Consider the following 23207-nt stretch of genomic DNA (forward strand, 5'->3'; position numbering starts at 1 on the left):
TGGAAGAGAAGATAAAACCATATTTTGCAAAGAAATTTGAACTTTCTGTTGAACATGATTGTCTTCTGTGGGGATATCGTGTGGTAATACCTGAAACATTACGTGATAGACTCTTAGCCGAACTTCATGATAGTCACTGGGGTATGGTGAAGATGAAATCATTGGCCCGAAGTTATTTTTGGTGGCCTACACTTGACATGAACATTGAAGAGATTGTGAGTCAATGCAGTGTATGTCAGCAGCAACGCAGCATGCCTACCCCTGTCCCAGTACATACATGGAAATGGTCAACAGGACCCTGGGAGAGAATCCACTTAGATTTTGCTGAAGATCATCAGCAGATGTTTTTAGTGGTGATGGACGCTCATGCAAGATGGCCTGAGATTTTTCCTATGCAGTCAACTATTTCAGCAAAAACAATTGAAGTGCTAAGAAATCTGTTTGCATCTTATGGCCTTCCGCAGGAAGTGGTCACTGACAATGGACCCCAATTTACATCCAGGGAATTTGACGAATTCTTGCTGCTAAATGGGGTAAAGCACACAAAATCACCTGCCTATCACCCTGCCTCTAATGGGCTAGCTGAAAGGTTAGTTCAGAACCTAAAAAAAGCACTTGCAAAGAACAGAGCAGGTGGTGGTATGACACTTCAACACTGTGTAGCTAATTTCATAGTACTACTCACAAGACACCTGCTGAACTATTCCTCAAGAGAGCTGTTCGAACCAGATTATCTCTTATAAAACCACAGTTCTCGCAGGCTTTCAGGTGTGAGCAATCTGAAAAAAATGACAAGCCTTGTAAGGTCAGGACCTTCACTACTGGTCAAAAGGTTTTGGTAAAGAATTACAGGGGAGGAGAGAAATGGTTAAAGGGTACAATTTCAAAAGTGTTGGGCCCAGTAACTTACATGGTTGATGTTAATGGAAACTGTGTAAAGAGGCATGTTAACCAAATGTTAAGTTGTAAAATTGTGTGTAACAAAAATGCTGGGGATCCAGGACAGTTTCCTTATACAGGAAGGAACTGGGACCCTGATGAAATTGACATGGACATTGATAAGGACAATGAAACTGTCAATCCAGAAACTGAGACTGAATTGGTAGCTGATAAGGCAATAGAGTTGTCAGCTACTGTGGCAGAAACTGAAAGGTTGTCAGAAAACAACCGTCCTGTTAGAAACAAGCGTGTTCCACAAAGGTTGAATTTGTAAAAAAAAAAAAAAAGTCTACATAGTGATTGTGTAGGATGTATAAAAGAGTATGGAAATGTTCAGAGATTGTTTGGTAACAATTTGAAAAATGTGTTTTTGAGGGTTAAGTGAGAAATAAGCTTACAAGGGAGGAGCTGTGGTGTTGTACACCAAAATAATGTTGTAATTAAGTATATGGTAATGTTCTTACCGTCAAAATAACTTAAAGTAAAATCTTACTTGTTGCCATAGAGACATAGTTTTGAACTGGTTCAAATGAGAGAAGTGTTGTGATTGGACTATGGTTGTCTAATTGCCGCCCCCTGCGGGTGTGCAGAGTGCAGTGATGTGGTGCTGGGGCACGTGTGTTGAGCTGCCGATAAAATAATAAAGAAATCACTTTTTCTGCTGTTCTAAGTTTCCGTGCCGTGTTCATTTTTTTTTTTTTGTAAAGCTTTTCCTAAACCGACGACTTTTCGTGCGGACACAACAATCTTCTAACCACCAAACTAGCTACCGAATGCACTGTGCCATATTAGCAGCGGAAGTCGGTTGACAAAATGCGGAAGAGCGAAGAATTAAAAAGGGGTGTGGCGGAATAAGGTGAATAACATGATAGTATTGCTTTTATATATGTACTTCAGCGATACTGTAAAAATAATTGATTTAGCAAAAAAATAACAATACATACATTACATACATGCATATCAGTAGCCAAGCCATTTAAACTTTGTATTTATCTAAAAAAATAAACGCAACGTGATTAAAACGCTATAAGAAACATTGCACTAAAGAGAAACATAGGGAATCAGACTTCGACAAAACACAGGATCCATAAAAAACACGGTTTAATGCTAAAACACTTCTCACCGCTGTCACTCTGTTATTGACATATGACATTTATATGCTGAATAATACTGCATTTATTATATTTGTAAATGTATTTATCAGTTGCATAATTTAATCCGCGATAAAATACGCGAACGCGATCTCTGCCTCTGCTAACGTTGGTTGGTCGACTGTCTGAAAGCTCTTTTTGTCACCCCCCTCCCTCCAGACAAGTCAAGCTGCATCTCAAAGGAGCTGCATCTCTTGTGACGCTGCGCAGACGGGCAAGTGTATGACATCAGAGCAACGCGAGAGCAATTCGAAAGCCTACATAGCAGTCTACTCTCAACTCGCTCTCACTGGAATCTGATGTCATACGCATGTTGGTTTTTGCTGCGCAGCATGACATCGAAAATAAAACACATCCAGTTCACACATGAGAGGAAGTGTTATTAATGACTTTATTTGTGTGTTCCTAATGTTTGTACCGTAAAGATTTAATAAAAAAGGAGGCTTGAGAAACGGTCAAAAAAAAAATACATGAGAGGAAGTGCCTCACCGTGACTTCCGGCGTGATCGTCATCGTCATGGCAGCTCATGCTAGTGAACTGGAGATAGCAAAGAAGAATTTAACAGACGCTATAGGTGATAACGTTAAACAGTGAGTATATAAATCATCGTGTTTAACATCGTAAACTTCTGCGTTAAAAGTTACATTAATAACAGAACAACGCTTATCTTTATTGTCTGATATAATCGCACAATATAACATTCACATGTACAATTCAGAAAGATTGAATTTAAATGAAAATTTTAACCTGAAAGCTTCTTATAATAAGTTTTTTGGTTGGTCACAATATTTGTGACATAATTCACATCATAAAATAATCGTATTTGTTTGTTTAATTGCTTTTAAATGTGTTTATAGTTACTGGGCCAATTTAAAACTCTGGTTTAAGCAGAAAATAAGCAAGGAAGAGTTTGACATTGAAGCCCGTCGCCTCTTGGCTCAGGATAACGGTAAATAAACCTTTCACGTGCCATCCTTAGAGCTAAACCTGTGATCCTGTGGAAGTGTTTGATATGATGAAGTGTTTGATATGATGAAGTGATTGATATGTTATTCTTTCCACAGTTCACGTTCACAATGACTTCCTGTTGGCCATTCTCACACGCTGTCAGATTATTGTGTCCACATCAGGTATCTAACACCCTTTATACTTCACACAGCTTAGACTGTATTTTGCAGATGTTTATTGTTTTATGTCATAAGATGTCAAAAGTTTTATATTCTTATAGAAGTGCCAGGCTCATTACAGTGGCCGGGTGGATCTGCATCCAAACCAGGCAAACCTAATAAAGGAAAGAAAAAGTTTGCCTCCGTTCGGCAAAAGTTTGATGTTAGTTTCCCTTTACACTCTATGATTCTTAGATATATATATACTAGTTGCTTCCATATATTAGTAGACAGATTTGAATATATTTTCTCCCCAGCATCGCTTTCAACCTCAAAACCCTCTGAGTGCAGCTCAGCAGTTTAGTCTCCGTGAGGCGGCTACTGAGGAAGATGAAGTAAGACTGAGCGCACAGACACTGTTATTGCCCACTAAAGGTCAGATTGAAGCACGTATGATGGTGAGCGCCTTTGAGATGGGTCTGGACAATGTGACCGAAGACGCTGTCAGCTCCATGCTCTGTGCTTTAGAGGTATGTGTGTGTGTTGCTTTTTTATTCACTTACTTAAATAAAGTTTTGCATTGTCAATTGAGATAAGAGGAGTTTTATGATTTAAAAATGCAGTCGGTAATTCACCATTAAATAGGTTTTGCACAAAAAAATAATATGGATTTGTAAATATCAGTAAATGATGTTGATGACTGCAGTTTTATTCTTTCTTTTATACCTAGTTAACTGCTATTGTTCAGTATTTGATGTTTGCATTATGATGCATGCTTTTATGGTAGTAGACTGAATTTTTTTCCCCCTCTTTTAAAGATCCATTTAAAAGATATTATCACAGCTTTGGTTTCCCGAAGAAAAGCCTACCGTCTGCGTGACGGACACTTTCAGTATGCTTTTGGAAGTGATGTTACACCCCGACCTTACCTGAAGAACAGTTTGGCAGCTTACCACAGTGTCACTGAATGGTAAGTTGATGTTTTGTGTGTAGGGTTTGTACTTTGATCTGCTCTCAGAATATTTTCTATTCATTGATTTTGTTTGACATCACACAGCGGTGCGGTGCCATTTGTAGGAGCGAAATGGCAACATGCTCCTATGGCTTTGTTAACAGCAAATCACAAAGAAATGGATAAATGTTTTACAATAAAAAAAACCTGAGCGTCGTCAAAAACGAATCTCTGCTGTCAAGAGGCTATAACAGCTGGCTGTATTTACATTATTTACCTTTATTATGGATTATAAATCTGGATGATCTCTATTCCAGCCCTCCGTCGAGCGCTTCGCTTCCTGTCGGTCCTCCTCCTCACGTGTCACCGGATGATGCAGAACAACAGGCCGCTCTTCTGCTGGCGTGTTCCAGTGACATCATCCCACCTCCTCTTCCTCCCATCAGTGTTTATGATTTACTGGAAGCTCTACAGGTATGAGGGTTTTTCTTCTTGCATTTTAGGAACTAGATGTCAGTCAACTGAAGGTGTTTCTAGTGTAGACAGCCTACACTCATCAGTGGTGTTTTTTCTCCCCCTGGCACAAATGGGGGGCACTCTGTTATGATGTTCTACCCCTGTTTGATTGTTTCCTCACAAGACCTCACTACAATTGACATAATATAATGACTTGTTCATTTGTATATTTAAAACGTGATATTAAGTTCACTGCCATTGGTTCAAACTCTCACTTGATGTTTGTCAAAGTATGTTGCTGATGTTTTTGTGCAGGTTCATCGCAGGATAATGCCATCTCATACCATATACGCACTGAACATGGAGAGGATTCTGGCCAGACTTTGGCATCCCAGTCACGAGGAGCTGGAACAGGATCACATCCACCGACAACATCTTGCCACTAAAGAAGGCCTGCTGGTGATCTGAAGGACATCATGTAGGGCAGTCATCACATAGGATTATAACAACAACAACAACAACACACAAACGGCTTGTTTTCTCTCTATATCAGTAAACATTATCAGGCTGTTACTATGTTTATGTCCTGGATTTTACATTAGAATGGACATGGGTCAGGTTTCCTAAAATACTAAGAATTTTGATATTTCTAAGTAAATGAATGTGCTGTATGTTTTGTAAATATTTGTTTACTGGTCTCAGGTCTTGTTTATTTTTATGCATGTTAATAAATGAAGCTTTATGCTTGTGTATATTTGATATTTTTGTATTTCACTAAAATAAAGTTTCTGCTGTTTAATGCTCCATCAAGTAAAATCTCATGTAATGTCTTTTATAACACTGATAGATGAAGAAGACTTTCTAAATTCATCCTGTCAATTCACCAACTGTCAAACTTAGTAAGCAACGTCTACATGTTACACACACTGCATTCAAAACACAGTGACTTAAGTTCTTGTCGTTTTGAAAAAGTGACACAAAAAGGTTTGTGACTTTAAAGTACACTGAAGTGTACGAAGTTTTTCAACCAAAATAAGATAAAAGTCTTAAGAGAGTCTGACTGTCAGATTGATAAACATTCATACAACACACAACCAAGAACGACTGTCCTATTAGAGGATCACAATCTTTCTCTTAATGTCATCATCACAGCCCATAGTGATTTTATTTTACATATAAATTATTATTTTCATTTTCATGTTATTATCAAATTGATCAAAATTCCAGTAAACAAACACTTATCAAGACCTTAAAACTTCATGCTTAAGGCCATGGGTTTTCAACAGGGGGTCCCTGCTGGTATTACCAGTGGTCCTCCAAATATTATTTGAATTTAAAATGTTATTTTTTCTTTTTAATAATCCATTGGTGGGCTTGTAAAGAAATTAAATCTAATTAACATGAAGGTTTCAACTTTAAAATCTATTTGGTTAATAAAAAATGTTATGTAGTATTTTAGACATGTTTGTGTATATTGAAAATAATTACTGTAATATCTTTACCATCGTAAGAAAACATCCCAGCAAATAGACATCAAATTGACGTCAAACATTGCCATCAAAGAATTGGTCAAAAATGCAAATCAAATTGATGTCAAAACTTTGACATTAAATTGACGTCAAGTTTTGACGTTCATTTGATTAGCATTTAAAAAAAAATTTAAAACATTTGTCCTATTCTAGACCACAAGAATAAAGACACAACAGTATTAAATGTAAGACGTGTTTTATTTTTCCACTACAATTCAAGATTTAAAAAATGTAAGTCAAATATACATTTTAATTGATGCACCTTGTTTTATATATGAATGTAATGCAACCATTGTTCAAGTTAAATAAATCCAGTCTGAATTTGATGCACTGGGGGTCCCTGCTCCTCTATTCATTAAGGGATCCTTGACTTGAAAAAGGTTGAAGACCTCTGCTTGGGTTTCTAGCGATTAGATGACATATAAATGTGTGTTTGACATTATAATGCCAGTAGGTGGAGACAAGAGGCTTCAGTTCATTTATTTTCTCACCATTCATTCAGTCAACAATAAACATGTGATGAAATGATTTGAACTTTGAACACAAACTTATGAGACTCAACACAACAGTGACTGAGGTAAAACTTAAAATCGTACTTTACTTAAACATCCTCTTTTTTTTTTTTACATTTTTATCACAACATAATTAGATTTGTTGCCACGCGTTTTAATTACTTTGCAAAAAATCATAAAAACAATTGATTAAAATCAGCTAACGTTAATGCCTATAATACAAAATCCCAGACACGTGGGGTACAAAGACATAAAGAGATAAAAAAAGTCTGTAGAAAGTTAAGGCTACTCGTCCTGGCTTCCTGACTTAAGTTTGTTATTTTTAATTAATGTATTATCTTCACCGAAGCGAAACTGAACACAACACGAAGCTCGCGCTGAGGTGTTTTAAAATAGTCAGCAAAGACTTCACATTCGTTATTGTTAATAATTAAAAAAAAATCATTAAATGTATTTATATCTGTGTGTAGCCTATTAAATGAGAATGGTCAGTATAACGTTAATATCTATGAGACCTTTTTATTTATTTATTTATTTACAACGAATACTAACACCGATGGGAAGAGATTAATGCGGATATAATGCATAATAATATAATAATGTCAAATATATAGAAAATGATGTGTTTTGAAAAAAAACAAGCTTTAACGAAACGTTTCTAGTACTCCACCAAAAAAAAAACAACAAAAACAAATCAAGACTTGAAATATTTCATCTTTAAGATGTTGAAATATTATAATAGATTAATTAATATGTAGAGTAAATAATTACTTAGTCGTGTATAGCTCGATTTATCACTGACTTCACATTATTTACAAAAATGATAATTTCAAGAGCTTCATAATATTGTTTATTTACTCTATAACTTTGCTCAGTAGGCTAAGTAGGGTTGTGTTTGCAACAGAAAGGTCATGGGTTTAATTCTTAGAAACACAAGTCTATACGGCAAAATATATTTGCAACATTTTAAAATATACAAATTATAAATTCTAGAATTCTATTTAGCGTATATTTAAAACATATTTTTGTCCAGAGAAATTTAGCGTGCCTGTACAATGATATTCTTGATGTGACACTCGTGCACTTTACAGCAGTACAATATGTTGTTAGTAGTAGTACAATAGGAGTTAGGATATTAAATACGTGTGCACACAATACTTATGAATGTAGAACAATAAGTCCCTTTCTGTCAAAATATAATGTTACATTAAAGTGATTTGTTGAAGCATTTCTATTCGGTTTCGCACTTTGCAGTTGTAAGGACACTAAAGTATTTTTTGGTCGTGCTCGTGCGCCGTAGTCTGGTCACGTGTTTATTATCCCACGCTAGACTTATCACTCTTTACCGAAACACAGTTAAAGTTAACAAAAAAATTGACCTATTTATGGGGGGTTTGACAGTTTTTGATTCCAAAATGTATAGATAATAATTACATATGATGATATAACAATAATTTTTTAAAAGTAATAATTTACTGTAAGGACTATAAATTAAATTAAAATACATTTTAAATGAAAGCCAGTAAAGCAAAAAACCCAAGCATGTTTAAAAATATAATGATTTTATTTCAAATGACATTGATGAAATGATCTATTGTTATTTTGCATTCTACTAATGAGGACAGTGTGCTGGTGAAATATTACACGCTTGATTTAATGTAAAGTATGATTTTATGGTAAACATGATGTGTAGATGTAATATGAGATGTATTGTGTGTTTTCAGGTGAAATGATGAGTTGTTGTTGTTGTTGTTATTATATTGGAGTGGATGTTGGCACTGGCAGTGTGCGTGCAGCTCTTGTTAGTCCTGACGGTCACGTCAAACACATGGCTGAAGAAAACATTCAGATATGGGAAGCATGTGTTGATCATTATGAGCAATCATCAGCAGATATCTGGAGGAAATGCTGCAGAGCAGTCAAGGTGAATAACAAATCTCCTCATGTCCAAATATTAAAGGTGCTCCTAGATAACAATCCTATATGAAGATTGACATCGGTGAGGAAGTGTTTGTAAGAAAGTCCTTGTCTTTTACCCTGTCCCGGGTCTAAGGTGTTGGGTGTTCCTGTGACCCTATATGATGACATGTATGTTTTTCAGGAGGTAACTCGGGACATCGATATAGACTGTGTGAGAGGTATTGGATTTGATGCTACCTGCTCTTTAGTAGCTCTGGACCGAAACTTTGAAGCCGTGGCTGTCAATCAAGCCGGTAAGGTTTTTTTAGACGGTCAGGTTTTAAATCTTCCTGTCACGTGTGAGTTTGATCTGGTGTTGGCTTGCTTGCAGGAATCAAAGAGAGAAATGTAGTGATGTGGATGGATCATCGGGCTTCACAACAGGCTTCTCAAATCACAGCTATGAAACATGAAGTCCTTCAGCGAGTCGGTGGTGTGATGTCTCCTGAAATGCAACCTCCCAAATTATTGTGGTTGAAAGAGGTAAGATACTGTACGTCATTGTAAAGGCTTTGTTTCTCTATTCTGCATTTTCATTTCTTCCCATCTGTGATCAGAATCTGCTGGAAAGTTGTTGGAAAGACGCATCTCATTTCTTTGATCTTCCAGACTTTCTGTCATGGAAAGCTACTGGATCCTTAGTAAGGTGAACTTTTTTTTTTTACGATAATATTTCTGTGTCAAATAAAACAGGAAATTAAATTTGACTGTACATAAAGAAAGTGAAGCCCATTTTATATATATATATATGACAATTAAGCAGATTTTCCCATAAAGCAAACATTATGAAATACAGTAATGCAAACAATAACAAAAAGTTGTTCCTCAATTCTAAATCGGTCTGGATTATTTGAAACTGAAACAGCAGATTGACAGTAATCTTCCGATAGGTCTTTGTGTACTGTAGTGTGTAAGTGGACCTATTCCCCATCAGACGGATGGAACGACAGCTTCTGGACCGCTGTTGGTCTGGAGGACTTGATGGAGAACAATTATTACAAAATAGGTAAGCAAAGAAAGAACAAAAGTTGTTTTCAAGCTATAAACATCATCTGGCATCATTTACTATGTTTTTGGTCCATTAAAACATAAAGAAAGCCTATACTGCTTTTTTATTTTAAATGAGTATGCTAATAATAGTGACCGACCCATCTGAGTCTTGTATGTTATGTTTCTTAACGTTTAACATTAATAATAGTAATGTTGTGTGAGGATGGAAGAGATCTGCTGTAGGTCTATGTACAGTGTAATATATGATCTGATTTACATAAGCAGTGTATTATATGAATGTATTGTAGGGTCACAGACGTGTTGTCCGGGACGTTTAGTAGGAGGTCTTACACCGGAGGCTGCTGCAGATTTAGGCCTGAAAGCGGGCACAGCCGTGGGCGCATCACTTATAGATGCGCATGCGGGTGGATTAGGTAAAGCACAGCTTCAGTCCATCACAGAAACACTGGAAACTGGGTAAGCTATTTTGCCCAAATTGTTTGGTAAAAGTCAATTTGATTCATAAAGAGGGGACATCCCTTGTCTCTGATTGGCTGATTTAGGTGTCATGGGAGCTGACGTGAGCGGCCATCATCTGCCTTGTGAAAATCAGCCGATCACATCCCGCATGGCTGTTATATGTGGCACATCTTCATGTCACATGGCTGTGAGCTTCATTACAGTCTGTTTAGAAAAAGAAAAATGTTTTGTGTAATTCTGAAAAAACTCTTCAGAGCTGAGAAAGTGTGATGATGTATTTTGTAGGTCAGCAGTCGGGCATTGTTTGTTCCCGGGGTCTGGGGTCCGTATCTCTCTGCCATGCTGCCAGATCTGTGGCTAAATGAAGGAGGTCAGAGCGTCACAGGGAGATTGGTTAGTCCTGATGATTTATAAATGAATATGTTATAGATGTTAGCGTAATGTTCGGTACTGTAAACACTATCAGTCCTGATGTGAAGACTCAAAAAGAAATAACTGCATGGGTCTTTCCTGTATGAGACCATCCCATAATGCCTTACCACAAACACTGACAAATCCATCCAAAACAAATGAGAGATGTCGTTTTGAATCTGATCATAAATGGTCCGGCTAAATGCAAAAGTACTCTGCTTCCTGATGCTTATTATTTTCGGTTTTGTATGACACACTGAATAGTGTTTATGTGGGAATGATACGCCGCATCTCAGGTTATTTGAAATGAGTCATGTTGTCTTTTCTCAGGTTGACCATGTGTTGAGAGGACACGCGGCGTACACACAGTTAAAGGATCAGGCAAAGGACAGGTTTGTGATTTTGCCAATAAGTCTCTGTGAGCTCTTTCATTTCTAAAGGCTTTGTGTCCGCAGTGGGAAACACATTTACTCCTATCTGAACTTTCATCTGGAAACCCTGGTCCGAATCACGACACATGTTGAGCAGCTGACCGCAGACCTGCACGTATGGCCTGACTTTCACGGCAATCGTTCTCCATTGGCCGATCAGACGTCCAGGGGCATGGTGACGCGCAGAACCTCTCTTAAACACTACACTTCATTTCATTCAGTCAAACACAGTGATGATCTTAAAGGCTTAATATTCTTAGCAGTTTATGATGTGTGCTGGTTTTCACAGATTGTTGGACTCACTTTATCCCAAACTTTGGATGACTTGGCCCTGCTGTATCTAGCAACTCTGCAGGCTATCGCTGTAAGACAAATATATACTCCAGATGTGTGTACAGTGTGTACAAGTTTTCCCTTGCCACCTTGCTTTTCTCTCTCTGTGTTGTTATATGTGAAGCTTGGCACGAGACACATTATAGATGCCATGAGAGAAGCAGGACATGACATCACAACTCTCTTCATGTGTGGAGGCCTGAGCAAGAATCCTCTGTTTGTACAGCTACATGCCAACACCACAGGTATCATTTCACTGACTTCTGCTGTCAAAACATTACTAACATGAAAGAATGGACCATTTCAAAGACAGTCTACAGGTTTTAACCTCACTCATTTAAATTAACCCTGTGTTTGGTCAAAAAGATTTGCCACTCACACCTAAACATTATGGCTACACGGATTAAGAATTTTTTTTGCATTGTTATATTTTTTGCTTTCTGCCATATATTACAATATGAAACTATAGGATGACTTCACCAGATGACTTTAAAAGTGCCGTTGAATAAAAAACTGTATTTAAGTAGGCATAGATGAATAATAAGAGTTATGCACATGGTAATAACATATCGTGAGCCTCAAACACGACCGTTTCCTCTTTTTTATGTAAACCTCGTGCATGCAAAAGACCGCTGGAAACAGACCAATCACAACATAACACCAACTGTGACGTTACAGTCCAGATGTACGCCCCAACATTAAATTAACTACAATGTTGTTACAATGCTAAAAACAAATGTGTGGCTGCTGAGTTAGCGATATACGGCAAGGCAAGGCAAGGCAAGTTTATTTGTAATAGCACATTACATACACAGAGGTCATTCAAAGAACTTTACTTAGAACTGAGAAAACAATATATAACAGGAAAAAAAAGAAACATATGAGAAATAAAATCACAATAAAAACACAGATACATATTCCCATATAATTTAATCCCTAAATGCTTAAACATCCCTTATTTGGAAAATTATATATTTTTTTCATTTCTTCATAAATTCATCTATTTCGTCCCCATTCCTTCTCATAGCATTCACCATGTCAGATGTCTCATCTATCTTTCCCCGCACTGCTCACGACACTTGTTCGCAGACTCTTTCACAATTACTGCCGTGTGGCCCGTCACACGAAACATTAATTCTTGTGCTGCCCGGCACACCAGACTATTTCGTAATTACAGCCGTGTTAGTCTAAACACCCTGGACATGAATTACTACTCACCGCCCCCTGGACGAAATTGCTGACTTCCCCCTTCTCATTTGTTGATCGCCTCAGCTGGAGATTTTGGTCCCTAAATTCGGGTTTCCTTCAGTAATCCCTCAGCTTTGCGATCCCATCCTCGTTGCCAAACTGTGGTGGAAATTCAGCAATAACTGATAGACTGAGACAAGACAGAATAAATGCCTAAAAAAACAAGAATTGAATGTTTTACTTGAGAATTATAAATGTGATTTTAATTAAACAGTTTAAAATTTGTTAAAAAGAATAAAACAAGAGTAAAAGTGACTTTTAATAATAGTTTCATGACCAGGGGCGCCACTAGCAATTCTGGGCCCTATGAAAGAATATGAGTTGGGCCCCGTACCACTCCCATTTTGCCCCAAAAATACAAGCAAACCAGGTTACCTAAAATCTTTGTCTGCTGCAATATAATAATACAAATCTATAATGTTTGCTATTGTTTTTGACCACTATAATTAGTCAGAAACCAACCATGTCAGATTTATTATGCAAATGTAAATTTAATAGAAAAATACATTACAGTAATAATCAAATATTCAGAGAAATGCAACATTCTTAAACAAAAGATTAAACATACATGATATGGTTTGTCTGAACCTTAACCCAAAAAAACCTTTAACTTCATATACTAGATAATTGTGAGCCTGCCTGTGAAAACCCAGCTGAAGTATTTATTTTTGATTTACTGTTTTCTACATAAAAGTATCTTACATAATGTAAAGGAAATTCTGTGAAAATATAAACTTGATATCTTTAATATTGACTGAGTAAATTTATGTCAGCAATTGAAATCATAGTGAAATAAATGTTTGAAATCAAATTGTGATGCTCTTTATCTCACACTTAGATTTAAGACTTTAGTCTGGTTTTCACAGGTAGAGTCTCACGTGTACGTCCACTGGAAATATGTGCTAACAGGAGAATGCTGGCAAGTGGCTACAAATTCAAGATATCTGGAAAAAAATGATATCCTTTTCATTTTAAACGGTGATAAACGTAACCTACTGAATTCACCATTAAGTACTATAAGTAAGGGATAATGTAGAGGCAGCCGGTAGTTATTGGGAAATAAGCCCCGACAGTGTGATCAGGACCCGACGCGAAGCGGAGGGTCTTGTATCACACTGAAGGGGCTTATTTCCCAATAACTACCGGCTGCCTCTACATTATCCCGCTTATTACACGGCTACTTGCCACATAAGAAAAAATCTGGACATGAATATGAATTTGAAACATTTTATTGGCATATTTGTTTTAAATTAACATTTTTATCCTTCCGCGAAACTTTGCACAGATGCATAAAATGATCGTAATACCTTATTAAGATCCTCTGCTTCATACTTGTCTGTCTCCATTTTTTCTCTTTAACCAGTCTTTGAGAAGTTTTAATGCCCATTCTGTATTTTTTTGTGTGTTGGCTTCGTAGCTGTCATGCTCTATTTTGTCAAGTTCAGTCTTAGTAAGCTGTCTGTGTCTTGTCGTGGTTGTCGAGTGTTTGTCACAAGATGGCGCCAAACAGACAGTAATCTTTATTGATCTTTATTGGCGCGGAGCGATTTTACTCGTGCAAGTAGTCCGGCTATGCGTTATTATTTTGGAGCGGTTATTATTTGAAAAGAACGAACCTGCAAATGTCTCAACTGACCAATCAGAATCAAGCATTCCAGAGAGCCGTGTAATAAGCGGTTATAACTGACGTTAATATTATGTCAAAAGGGCAGCTCCGTGAAATATAAATTATATATAACATTAAGTAACCTTTCTTTAAAGGGGACAGAGAATGAAAAACCATTTTTACCTTGTCTTTGTTGAATAATGGTAGTCTACCCGCATCCACAAACATACAAAAAGTGCTAAACATGCTAAACATCTCTGTCTCATAGAAATTCCTCTTTTAGAAATGTCAGCCAGAAAACGGCCCAATCTGAAAAACTGATGCTTATGACATCACAGGCATCTAACTGTCCCTCCACTTTAAAATAATTGGCTACATTTTTTGAGTGGCAGCAAAGTCAGCCAATCAGTAATGAGATTGCAAGTTAAGCCAGTAGGGGGAGCCAAATAGGTTCAAAACCACTTGTTTAAAATCCCCCACCCTAATAGATCTATCTGAGAGAGCTTTTTAGGAAGCTTCTAAGGCATTACAGACCCAAACAAAAACATTTTTTGTCTACATGTCACATCACAGAACAATGATAAATACCCCGTTCAATCATTCTATGTCACCTTTAATAAATATTGGGTAATTGTCAGCACATTTTCTCTCTCTCTCTGTGAACTCTGCAGTCTCTTTTAGTTTCTGATGTCCAAACCTATACTATGCTTTGTTTATAAGTTACTCGCACTTTGCCCCGCACAACGAAACAAGCCTCCGCTGATCGCACGCGCGTCTCAAATGGACGTGCCTCTCGTCTTGGGGCTACGTGAGACTGGACAAAACCATTTGCTGAAAGGGGGGGATGCATTTTGCTGGAAATGCAGATAAAAGCCACAATTTTGTTTTATTGGTAATTCCTTGTTAAATACATTTATAATATCAATAACATTACTACAACTATGTAGGGCTGTCACTTTTTATTCGATATTCGAATATGCATTCGAACATGACGTGAAATATCTGTATTCGAACTATAAATAAACCATCCGGTTTTTTAAATGCCATGTGTAGCAAATTTTTTACAGTAACACCTCGTATTTGGAAGGAGGCTGAGAGTGAGACCAACAATGACAACTGTGCGCAAGAGAGGAAATCAAATTGGACCAACATGAATCTAATTTGTCAAGATAGAATTATAGTTTGTATTTAAAATGACATATTTAACACTGCTATAAGTGTTAAATATTATAGCAGAATAAAAAGCTTGTGTTAATACGTTCCCATTATGAAACTAGCATGTATGAAGATAATTTCATAATTTTTACAACGCAATGTAAACTTTATATTAAACAACAACAGCATTTGTCTTGTAAACGGATTTGAAATGATCATTTGCTGACTGTCACGCGTCACATAGACGACAGAGTCAAATGAGATCTGCTTAACTCAGCGGTAAGTTTAATTTCATCTCAAATATCAAAGGGTTTGTGCTCTCTATCATTGAAAATGTGCGAGCAAACAGCACGCGCAGGGTTAATGTACTCAAGCGTGGGATATGTGTGCTTGTCAATGACGGGCATTACATCCGCAGAATTCTGCCGAAATCTGCAGGCGGGAATTCCGTTTGGGCTCCTATACTCCTGCTGCTGTTTAAGTTTTCACGTTATTGTTTGTAACTGTTCTGAATTGTTTTTTCATATATACGTTTTTTATTCATGAGTTGATAACCTGCTGTTTCAAACATTATATAAAAAAGTAATCCAGACAGCCCTGTTTATGACTGTCACTGTTAATACGTTTGTGATTGAATCTCCATTACGGTGTTTTTTTTATGCGTGCGGGGGGCACCTAGATATTCTAATATATTCGGATACATTGCATGATATTCGAAATCCGTTCGAATTTGATTTTTCTCAAAAGTTACAGCCCTACTACTATGTTACCAATAAATTATAATTAAAATTATCTTTGGGGGCCCCAAAAGTGCGTGGGCCCTTAGAATTGTCCTAACCCCCACCCCCCACCCACCCACCCACGTGAAACCCCTGTTCATGACACCAAATACTGCAGGTATAATTTCATTTTTGAACACAGATAGGCCTACATCAGATCCAGGGAATCTCTGTCAGAGATGTAGCCCAGATAGGGCAGTGATCAACGGGGTGAGCGAACACTTGACTTCCTCACTTACTGAATCTTTCTAAGCAAATGTTCAAATACGAACTATCTTTTCTAATCGACTTCAGATTTTAATATTATACGTATATATTATCGACTGAATTAATTTTAAAACTACACTTTGTAACCAAGAGACGGTAATATTAAAGCAACACCAAAGAGTTTTTTTACCTTAAAATAACGTTTCCAAAAACGTTTTAGTGGTTCATCCACTCAAAACAGGGTGAATGGCACTTTCACATTCGCTTTGCAGCCCTCTATCGGCCAAAACCGCACTATAGAAGTTTCCAACCGTCGGGTAGTGGTCCTGTAGTTCGAGTGAAAACTACAAAAACTTGCTTTACGGCAGACCTACAATCCAATCAGAGCCAGCTGTGCTGCAGTATTTACTACAGTGCTAATGAACAAGTATGCTTCTAACCTGTAGGGGGAGCAAAGAGCAAGAACTCTTTAGTGTTGCTTTAAGAAACGGCTCTTCCTTCTATTGAGTTATTATGAGATTCAAAACAGCTGAAAGTGTTACCTGTCATTCTGGTCTTCAAATCCGTGGTGGAAAAAGTAGATCCCAAACATAGAGGGTTTAAAAATAACTCTGTTGTTGTTTTCTTTTTTCAAATGTCTGCTGTCGAACTGCCTCGTGTCTCTGGCCTAATCACAGCCATGATGATATAGAGCAATCGCACTCCTACTCAAACGATATTGCTTAATTAGCATATCTATCATGTATTTGGGTCCTAAGCCATGAAGTGATTTATAAACAAGTAACAATACTTTAAAATCAATTTTAAATGCGACAGGAAGCCAGTGTAAGGACCTGAGGACTGGAGTGATGTGCTTAGATTTTTTGGTTCTGGTCAGAATTCTGGCAGCAGTGTTTTGTATGAGCTGCAGCTGTCTAATGGTCTTTTTGGGGATCCCCGTAAGGAGTCCATTGCAGTAATCCACCCTGCTGGTGATGAAAGCATGAACAAGTTTCTCTAAGTCCTGTCTTGAGACAAAACAACTAATTCTGGCAATATTTCTGAGATGGTAGTAAGCTGATTTGCTTATCGCTTTCACGTGACTACAATTACACCAAGATTTCTGACTTTATTTTGTGTCTTTAAACCCCTAGAGTCAAGGTAAGTATTAACCTTGAGAGTTTCATCTTTATTTCCAAATACAATGACTTCAGTTTTGTCTTTGTTTAACTGGAGGAAGTTTTGAAGCATCCAACAGTTAATTTCATCAATGCGTTTACATAGAGAGTCAATGGGGCTGTAGTCATTGGGTGACAGGGCTAAGTATATCTGGGTGTCATCTGCATAGCTGTGGTAAGCAATTTGGTTCTTTTTCATTATTTGACCAAGTGGGAGCATATACAAATTAAACAGAAGCGGTGCAAGAATTGAACCCTGTGGGACTCCACATGTCATGGATGTCCACTCAGATTTATGGTTACCGATGTTCACATAGTAACCTCTCCCTTTTAGGTATGATTTAAACCATTTGAGGACCATCCCAGAGAGCCCTACCCAGTGTGATACATGGTGTGATCTACTGTGTCAAAGGCAGCAGTAAGTCTGCTAGTAGCAAATCTAGTAGCACCAGCACTGATATTTTACCTGAATCAGAGTTTAATCGAATATCATTTATTATCTTTATGAGCACTGTCTCTGTGCTGTGATGCTGATGGAAACCAGATTGAAAATTGTCCACACACTCCCTGTGTGAAAATGGCGTCTTGGTTATGACAAGCAGACTGGTCATTGGTTCAGTTAGGAGAATGGTAATCCAGCCTGTGCTGTTTTTGTGGTCTCTGTACTAAGGATAGAATTCTACCAAGGCATTAGGGGACCACAATAACTGCACAGACAGTTAGAAACTCAGTAGAGATTCAAACTAGATGTTTGTTGAGAGCAGTCGTAAGATTATTGCTTATTTAACAGCAGTTTTAAGGGAACCTGTATAGAAGGGCAGATTAACATACTAGTTTAAAAGCCCCCATCATCTTAAAGACCACTTTAGTACTTTTTAACAGGAGTGATTTAAAACGCAACCTAATCAGCACTGAACTGAACACCTGAACAGCAGTGATTTACAAAGTCAACCCAGTTGGCCTTGAAATTCACATGGGATCAAACTACTTGTTCTGGTCTTGAACAAGGCATGGGTTTCCATTTAATCCATCAATGCTTCCTTACAAGTATGCTGCTATAAGCTTCCCCTTAACTTGTCAAATGATTAGGTTGTTGAAAACACTATGAGAACACTTGCCAAAGTGCTTTGAAATTGGAGACAGAACAAAAGAGTTTTTAAATTGTTCAGCTGATTGAAAACAAACTTTTCAATAATCTTGCCTATAGACAGATTTGAGATTGGTCTGTAATTGTAGTAGAAAAGGCCCCAAAGTTATGTTAGTGTTGTTATTATTTTGTCAATTGACCATATTGTGCTTTATGTTTCATGTTTACTCCCGTTTATTCAGTGCTTGTAACAGAGTAGAAAAGTGCGCACTGGTTTGTGTATTATATCTGATGTATGTACATATGTTAGTATGCAGAACGATAGAGATAGGCGTTCGTCATTACTGCTAAGTATGGTTTTGTCTAGGTTACTGTTTTTTAGGAGAGGGTTAACAACTGCTGTTTTTAATGACTCTGGAAAAGTGCCTGTGATCAGAGAGGTTTTTACTATTTTTAAAAGGTCAGTTTCTAAGCAGTTAAGTACCTTTTTGAGAAAAGATGTGGGGAGTGTGTCAAGGCAGCAAGTTGAAGCTGTAGTGAGGTCTGTGGGCAGGGCTCAGCCTGAGCTGTGTCTGTGAACAGTAGTTGCTGTGGCTGCGGAGTTTTATCCTTGTCATCTGAATGTCCATTCAGGTGCTGGTGTGAAATCATGTGGGCATTTAGGCTGTTCAGGATTGGACTGGCACACTCAGCTGAAGAAAAGACATTGTTTTTAAGCAACCCAGCACCTAGTTTGTTTGGGTGTATACCATCTGTGTTAAAAAGATGCCTTTGATATTGTCAACGTAATTCAGTCCTCTCATGGTACAGGGTTTTTTTGCAGCCATGAATTTAAATTTAGTAGCCGAGAAAACAATTCCATAGGCTGGAAGAGGTCTTCCAAGTGTTTTTAAAAGTTCATTGAAATTCTTCTTAAGGAGCTCAGACTGCTCTTTCTGATTATCATTCTTTCCCACATGTATGACAATCCAACTGACAGACTTATGTTTCATCAGAATGTAGCAAAGTTACTTGTTAACATCAGAAACCGTTGCCCGAGGAAAACAGTATGTACCGGTAGCCTTGCTTTCAATGTTATAAGCGTGCTTGACTCTGTTAGCTACTGGCTGATGTGATCTGTGTCCATTTACATTTGGGGATTCTTCACCCACACTCATTAGTACTTCAAATCTATTTTCAAGCCACACAGAATACCAATATTGGCTACTCGAGTTGTACACGTATTTGGGGTATATGATGTTAATGCAGCAATTTGTGACACTAATGACAGTCTAATGTCTTGAACACCTTTGGGTCTCGCACCCTGTTTATGACTCAAACATAAGGTTTGTTTACTAATGTGAACTTACTGGCATGAGCATCAGAGCAGAGCTCAACATTATTATTCATGACCCTTCCAAAAAGGCCAAAAATAGACCATTTTATTTTAAAGTCAATGGACATGTAAAAATGTTTGTGGATAATTTTTGCACTTAATAAAGTTATACCACCTTTAAAAGCTCTGTACTAAACTCTGTTTTAACTAGTTGATGTGAATTCATATATCCACTAAAACTCAAATGAAACCCATTTAGCTTCATTAGTTTTAAACTTTAATATTTTGTGTTGTGATGTAATGAGAGTTGTATAATTGTGTGTGCATGTGTGTTTGTGATGGTAATGGTGATGATGATGATGTGCCGGTATGTGTACAGGTCTGCCTGTTGTGTTGACAGAAGAGAAAGAAGCTGTGCTAATTGGAGCAGCAGTTTTAGGAGCCTGTGCATCATCTGACTATAGCTCCATACAGGTACACACACACACACACACACACACCTGTATCGTATCATATTACCTTAACCTGATAGCATTTATGAGCTCACGAATATTTCAGAAAATATTCCACTTCCTTTTAGGAAGCAATGAGGAAAATGACCAAAATAGGGCGAGTTGTCCGACCTAATCCTGAGTTAGCAAGGTAAGATTTAAAAAATAACTTCTTTCAATGTATATTACATTGGTCTTTATTTTCAAATACAGCGTTTTTTTTATGACATGGGTCATAAATCACACACTAATGCTAAAATACACCCTCATTTTACAGCTGTGTTAATGTCAAGCCCTGCTAGTGTCACTGAATTTGTCTTTATCCTCCTACATACATAAGAAGTTGTGTTTGACTCTGTATAACCTCTCTTTTACAGCTTTTACAGAAAGAAATATGCAGTGTTTTTGAAGCTTTATGATCATCAGAAGGAGTATGTGAAACTGATGAATGATGGACATCATACAGTCACTGATGCTGTGCCTCATGTTTAACTGACAGATGAAATGTTTAATAAACTTAACACTGGCCTACAAATCTCTGTGTATTATTCATTTCTTCATACAACATTGATTCATAAAAATGTGTGAGGTGAATTTTAGGATTTATGATGGTACACCTCTCAGACCTCTTACAAATCAAGATTATTTTAGATGTTTAATTACAATTTTCAACATTGGAATCACTAGATAAGGGCTTCATGTACTTATTTTATGAAAACTTTAAATTTACCAAAATCAATATTTTTCACTTCTTTGCTCATTCAGACTTATTCAGACAGCACAGGTCACATTTATAAAAACACAAATAAAGTATAACACAAATGTCTGTACTCTTGAGTCATCTGTCAAATAATACACAAACACACACATACAGGTTGCTTTTAAGAAACCCAGAAGGAAAGATTTGTTGATCTTAAAATGCAAAGATACCACAAATTGTTTAATAATCTTCTCTTCAGGGTGCACTACAAACAGTTTTGGGCAGTAACTAGGTTAATAATTACTTTCCCTGGTAACTAGTAGTGTAACTTATTATTTAAAAAAATGTTAGCAGGAAGTTAGCTCTTATAACAAGGTTAACTGTAAATATTGCAAGAAATACAGTGCCAATCAATTATGTTTGTAGCTCAGCTGCAGGAGCAAATGTAAACAGTTTTGCATTACAAACCTAAACATTATTCATAAATAAAAGTTATTTACGTTCTTCTAGAGAGCATGTATGATTTGCGATCAAACGTGTTAATTAATGCATTAACTAACAAACATGTATTAATGTGTAGTTAAGGTGGCTGTAATTCATGCATGAATTCATATGACTCATGACATAGTTATGGTGAGTTATTGCTAAGTAAATAGCTTAACTCATCATTAGTTCATAGTAAAGTGATTATTAATTTATGTATTAGGACATGATTATCAGGCCCAGCTGCAGGATGAAATGACTGAGGGGGCATGTGAAATTGTTAAGGGGGCTTAACTTTATACCATCAATGATACACTGAGATCTCGCTTTGGAAAGACATAAATGCAGCGGTTCATAAAACATTTCATATCTAAATGCACAGCACAGATAACCAGAAACTCATTAATGATGATCATGAGGTTGACTAGTTAGTGTGGATTAAGGATGTTTAAAATCTCTAGCTAGGGTCCACATATAAATTAAAATTAGCAGGGTAACTGTGCAGTATACCACATTATATATCCTATGTCCTATGTGATTTCCATATTATAGACGAGAGTAGATATTCAACGGCAATAAACGTCTGCAATAAAAATCCTAACTACATTATTTCACAAAACTTTGAAAAAACTTTGAAACTATGTTCAAAGGAACTGTATTCTTACAGTTATTCAAAGATGCACACATTATTCCGCATATGATTTGAATAATAGACGAGATAATTTATATAACGCAATGGACATCTCATATGGCAATATATATTCACATAGGATATAACTTAACAGCATAATGAAATTAATAAACAGAGAAGGAAGCAGGATTGACATGTAAATTGTATTATTATTACTGGAAAAACAGCAATATTACTGAAATAAACTCTGAGGTAGGCTAAATGCGTCAAACACGCTGTTAACCGCAAGTCTAAATAAGCAATAAAAGTGGATAAAACATTATTATCTCTTAAAACTTTATATGACAAAAATGAAATTTAAAGGAAATGTATTCTTACAGTTATTCAAAGATGCACAAATTATTCCATATATTAATTCCTGTTTAAGAGCACATTCGTCTCTGGCCTCACTCTGTTATGTAATATAGCTGATTGACAGGTGTGCTGCATCCTCGTCTTTCAAACAGGTATTATTATAACGTTGAAAACAATAGAGTAAACTTCATAGTTGCTTCCACTGTGTTTGTTTGATATGAATAACACACTTCGGCAAATTATTATTATTTGAAAATATTTTTTATTTATTATTTGCAAATTATTATCTTATTTTAATAGATTATTATTTCTGCTTCCACAGACATCAGGGTGTATTTTACAAACTATAGGCTATTGTTTTACCAATGCTTATGTGGATTTAAATGTCTGAAATCTAAAATAAACATAATGAGGTTGAAAACACTCCATAGTGTTAATATATGACAGCGCTGACTGAGCTCGTCCGGCTCAGCGTCAACCAACGTGAAAGACGTTTGAATCTGGCAGTAATGTCATTCTAAATGAACATTCTAAATCCCATATGGGGATAAGGTTAAATTATTATTTAACTTAAAAGGATGAAAATTTATTTGTAACCATGAATACAAAAATAAAAAAGAGGAGGGAACAAATCAGATCTGAGGGGGCAATGCACCCTTTTGCACCCTTGTGGCGCCGGGCCTAATGATTATTCATGTACCACTATTGTAAAGTGTTACCTAGATATCTCTTAATGCATATTCG

General features: G+C 36.8%; 2 protein-coding genes across 8 annotated transcripts; both read left to right on the forward strand.

Moving 5' to 3' along the window:
- The first annotated feature begins 2549 nt into the window (after window positions 1–2549).
- tada1 (transcriptional adaptor 1) lies at window positions 2550–5421 on the forward strand. Its single transcript, XM_065272959.2, has 8 exons — window positions 2550–2681; window positions 2949–3040; window positions 3156–3221; window positions 3320–3420; window positions 3515–3727; window positions 4016–4167; window positions 4467–4623; window positions 4921–5421. Exons 1-8 carry the CDS (start codon window positions 2608–2610, stop codon window positions 5071–5073), a joined length of 1008 nt encoding a protein of 335 aa, XP_065129031.1. The 5' UTR covers window positions 2550–2607; the 3' UTR covers window positions 5074–5421.
- Window positions 5422–6646: 1225 nt separating this feature from the next.
- fggy (FGGY carbohydrate kinase domain containing) lies at window positions 6647–20830 on the forward strand. 7 transcript variants are annotated; one of them, XM_065272958.2, is made up of 15 exons: window positions 8018–8570; window positions 8748–8859; window positions 8937–9088; window positions 9163–9251; window positions 9496–9611; window positions 9904–10029; window positions 10159–10262; window positions 10361–10468; window positions 10817–10878; window positions 10942–11092; window positions 11207–11281; window positions 11375–11495; window positions 20184–20278; window positions 20385–20446; window positions 20673–20830. In XM_065272958.2, the coding sequence occupies exons 1-15, from the start codon at window positions 8352–8354 to the stop codon at window positions 20785–20787; spliced, it is 1707 nt and encodes a 568-aa protein (XP_065129030.1). In that variant the 5' UTR covers window positions 8018–8351; the 3' UTR covers window positions 20788–20830. The 7 variants fall into 7 exon arrangements, with proteins under 7 accessions (XP_065129025.1, XP_065129026.1, XP_065129028.1 ...); XM_065272953.2 differs by adding an exon at window positions 6647–6711 and having other exon boundaries at window positions 8371–8570; window positions 10942–11495; XM_065272954.2 differs by adding an exon at window positions 7969–8007 and having other exon boundaries at window positions 8371–8570; window positions 10942–11495.
- Window positions 20831–23207: the final 2377 nt, after the last annotated feature.

Source organism: Paramisgurnus dabryanus, chromosome 6 (assembly GCF_030506205.2).
Source record: "Paramisgurnus dabryanus chromosome 6, PD_genome_1.1, whole genome shotgun sequence".
Classification (NCBI taxonomy): Eukaryota; Metazoa; Chordata; class Actinopteri; order Cypriniformes; family Cobitidae; genus Paramisgurnus; species Paramisgurnus dabryanus.

Coding starts and splice junctions, on each gene's coding strand:
- tada1 (XM_065272959.2), top strand. CDS start 2,608: ATGGCAGCTCATGCTAGTGAACTGGAGATAGCAAAGAAGAATTTAACA. Junction 3,222..3,319: donor GATTATTGTGTCCACATCAG/GTATCTAACACC, acceptor ATATTCTTATAG/AAGTGCCAGGCTCATTACAG. Junction 3,728..4,015: donor CCATGCTCTGTGCTTTAGAG/GTATGTGTGTGT, acceptor CCTCTTTTAAAG/ATCCATTTAAAAGATATTAT.
- fggy (XM_065272952.2), top strand. CDS start 8,352: ATGTATTGTGTGTTTTCAGGTGAAATGATGAGTTGTTGTTGTTGTTGT. Junction 8,860..8,936: donor CGTGGCTGTCAATCAAGCCG/GTAAGGTTTTTT, acceptor GCTTGCTTGCAG/GAATCAAAGAGAGAAATGTA. Junction 10,879..10,941: donor AAGGATCAGGCAAAGGACAG/GTTTGTGATTTT, acceptor TTGTGTCCGCAG/TGGGAAACACATTTACTCCT.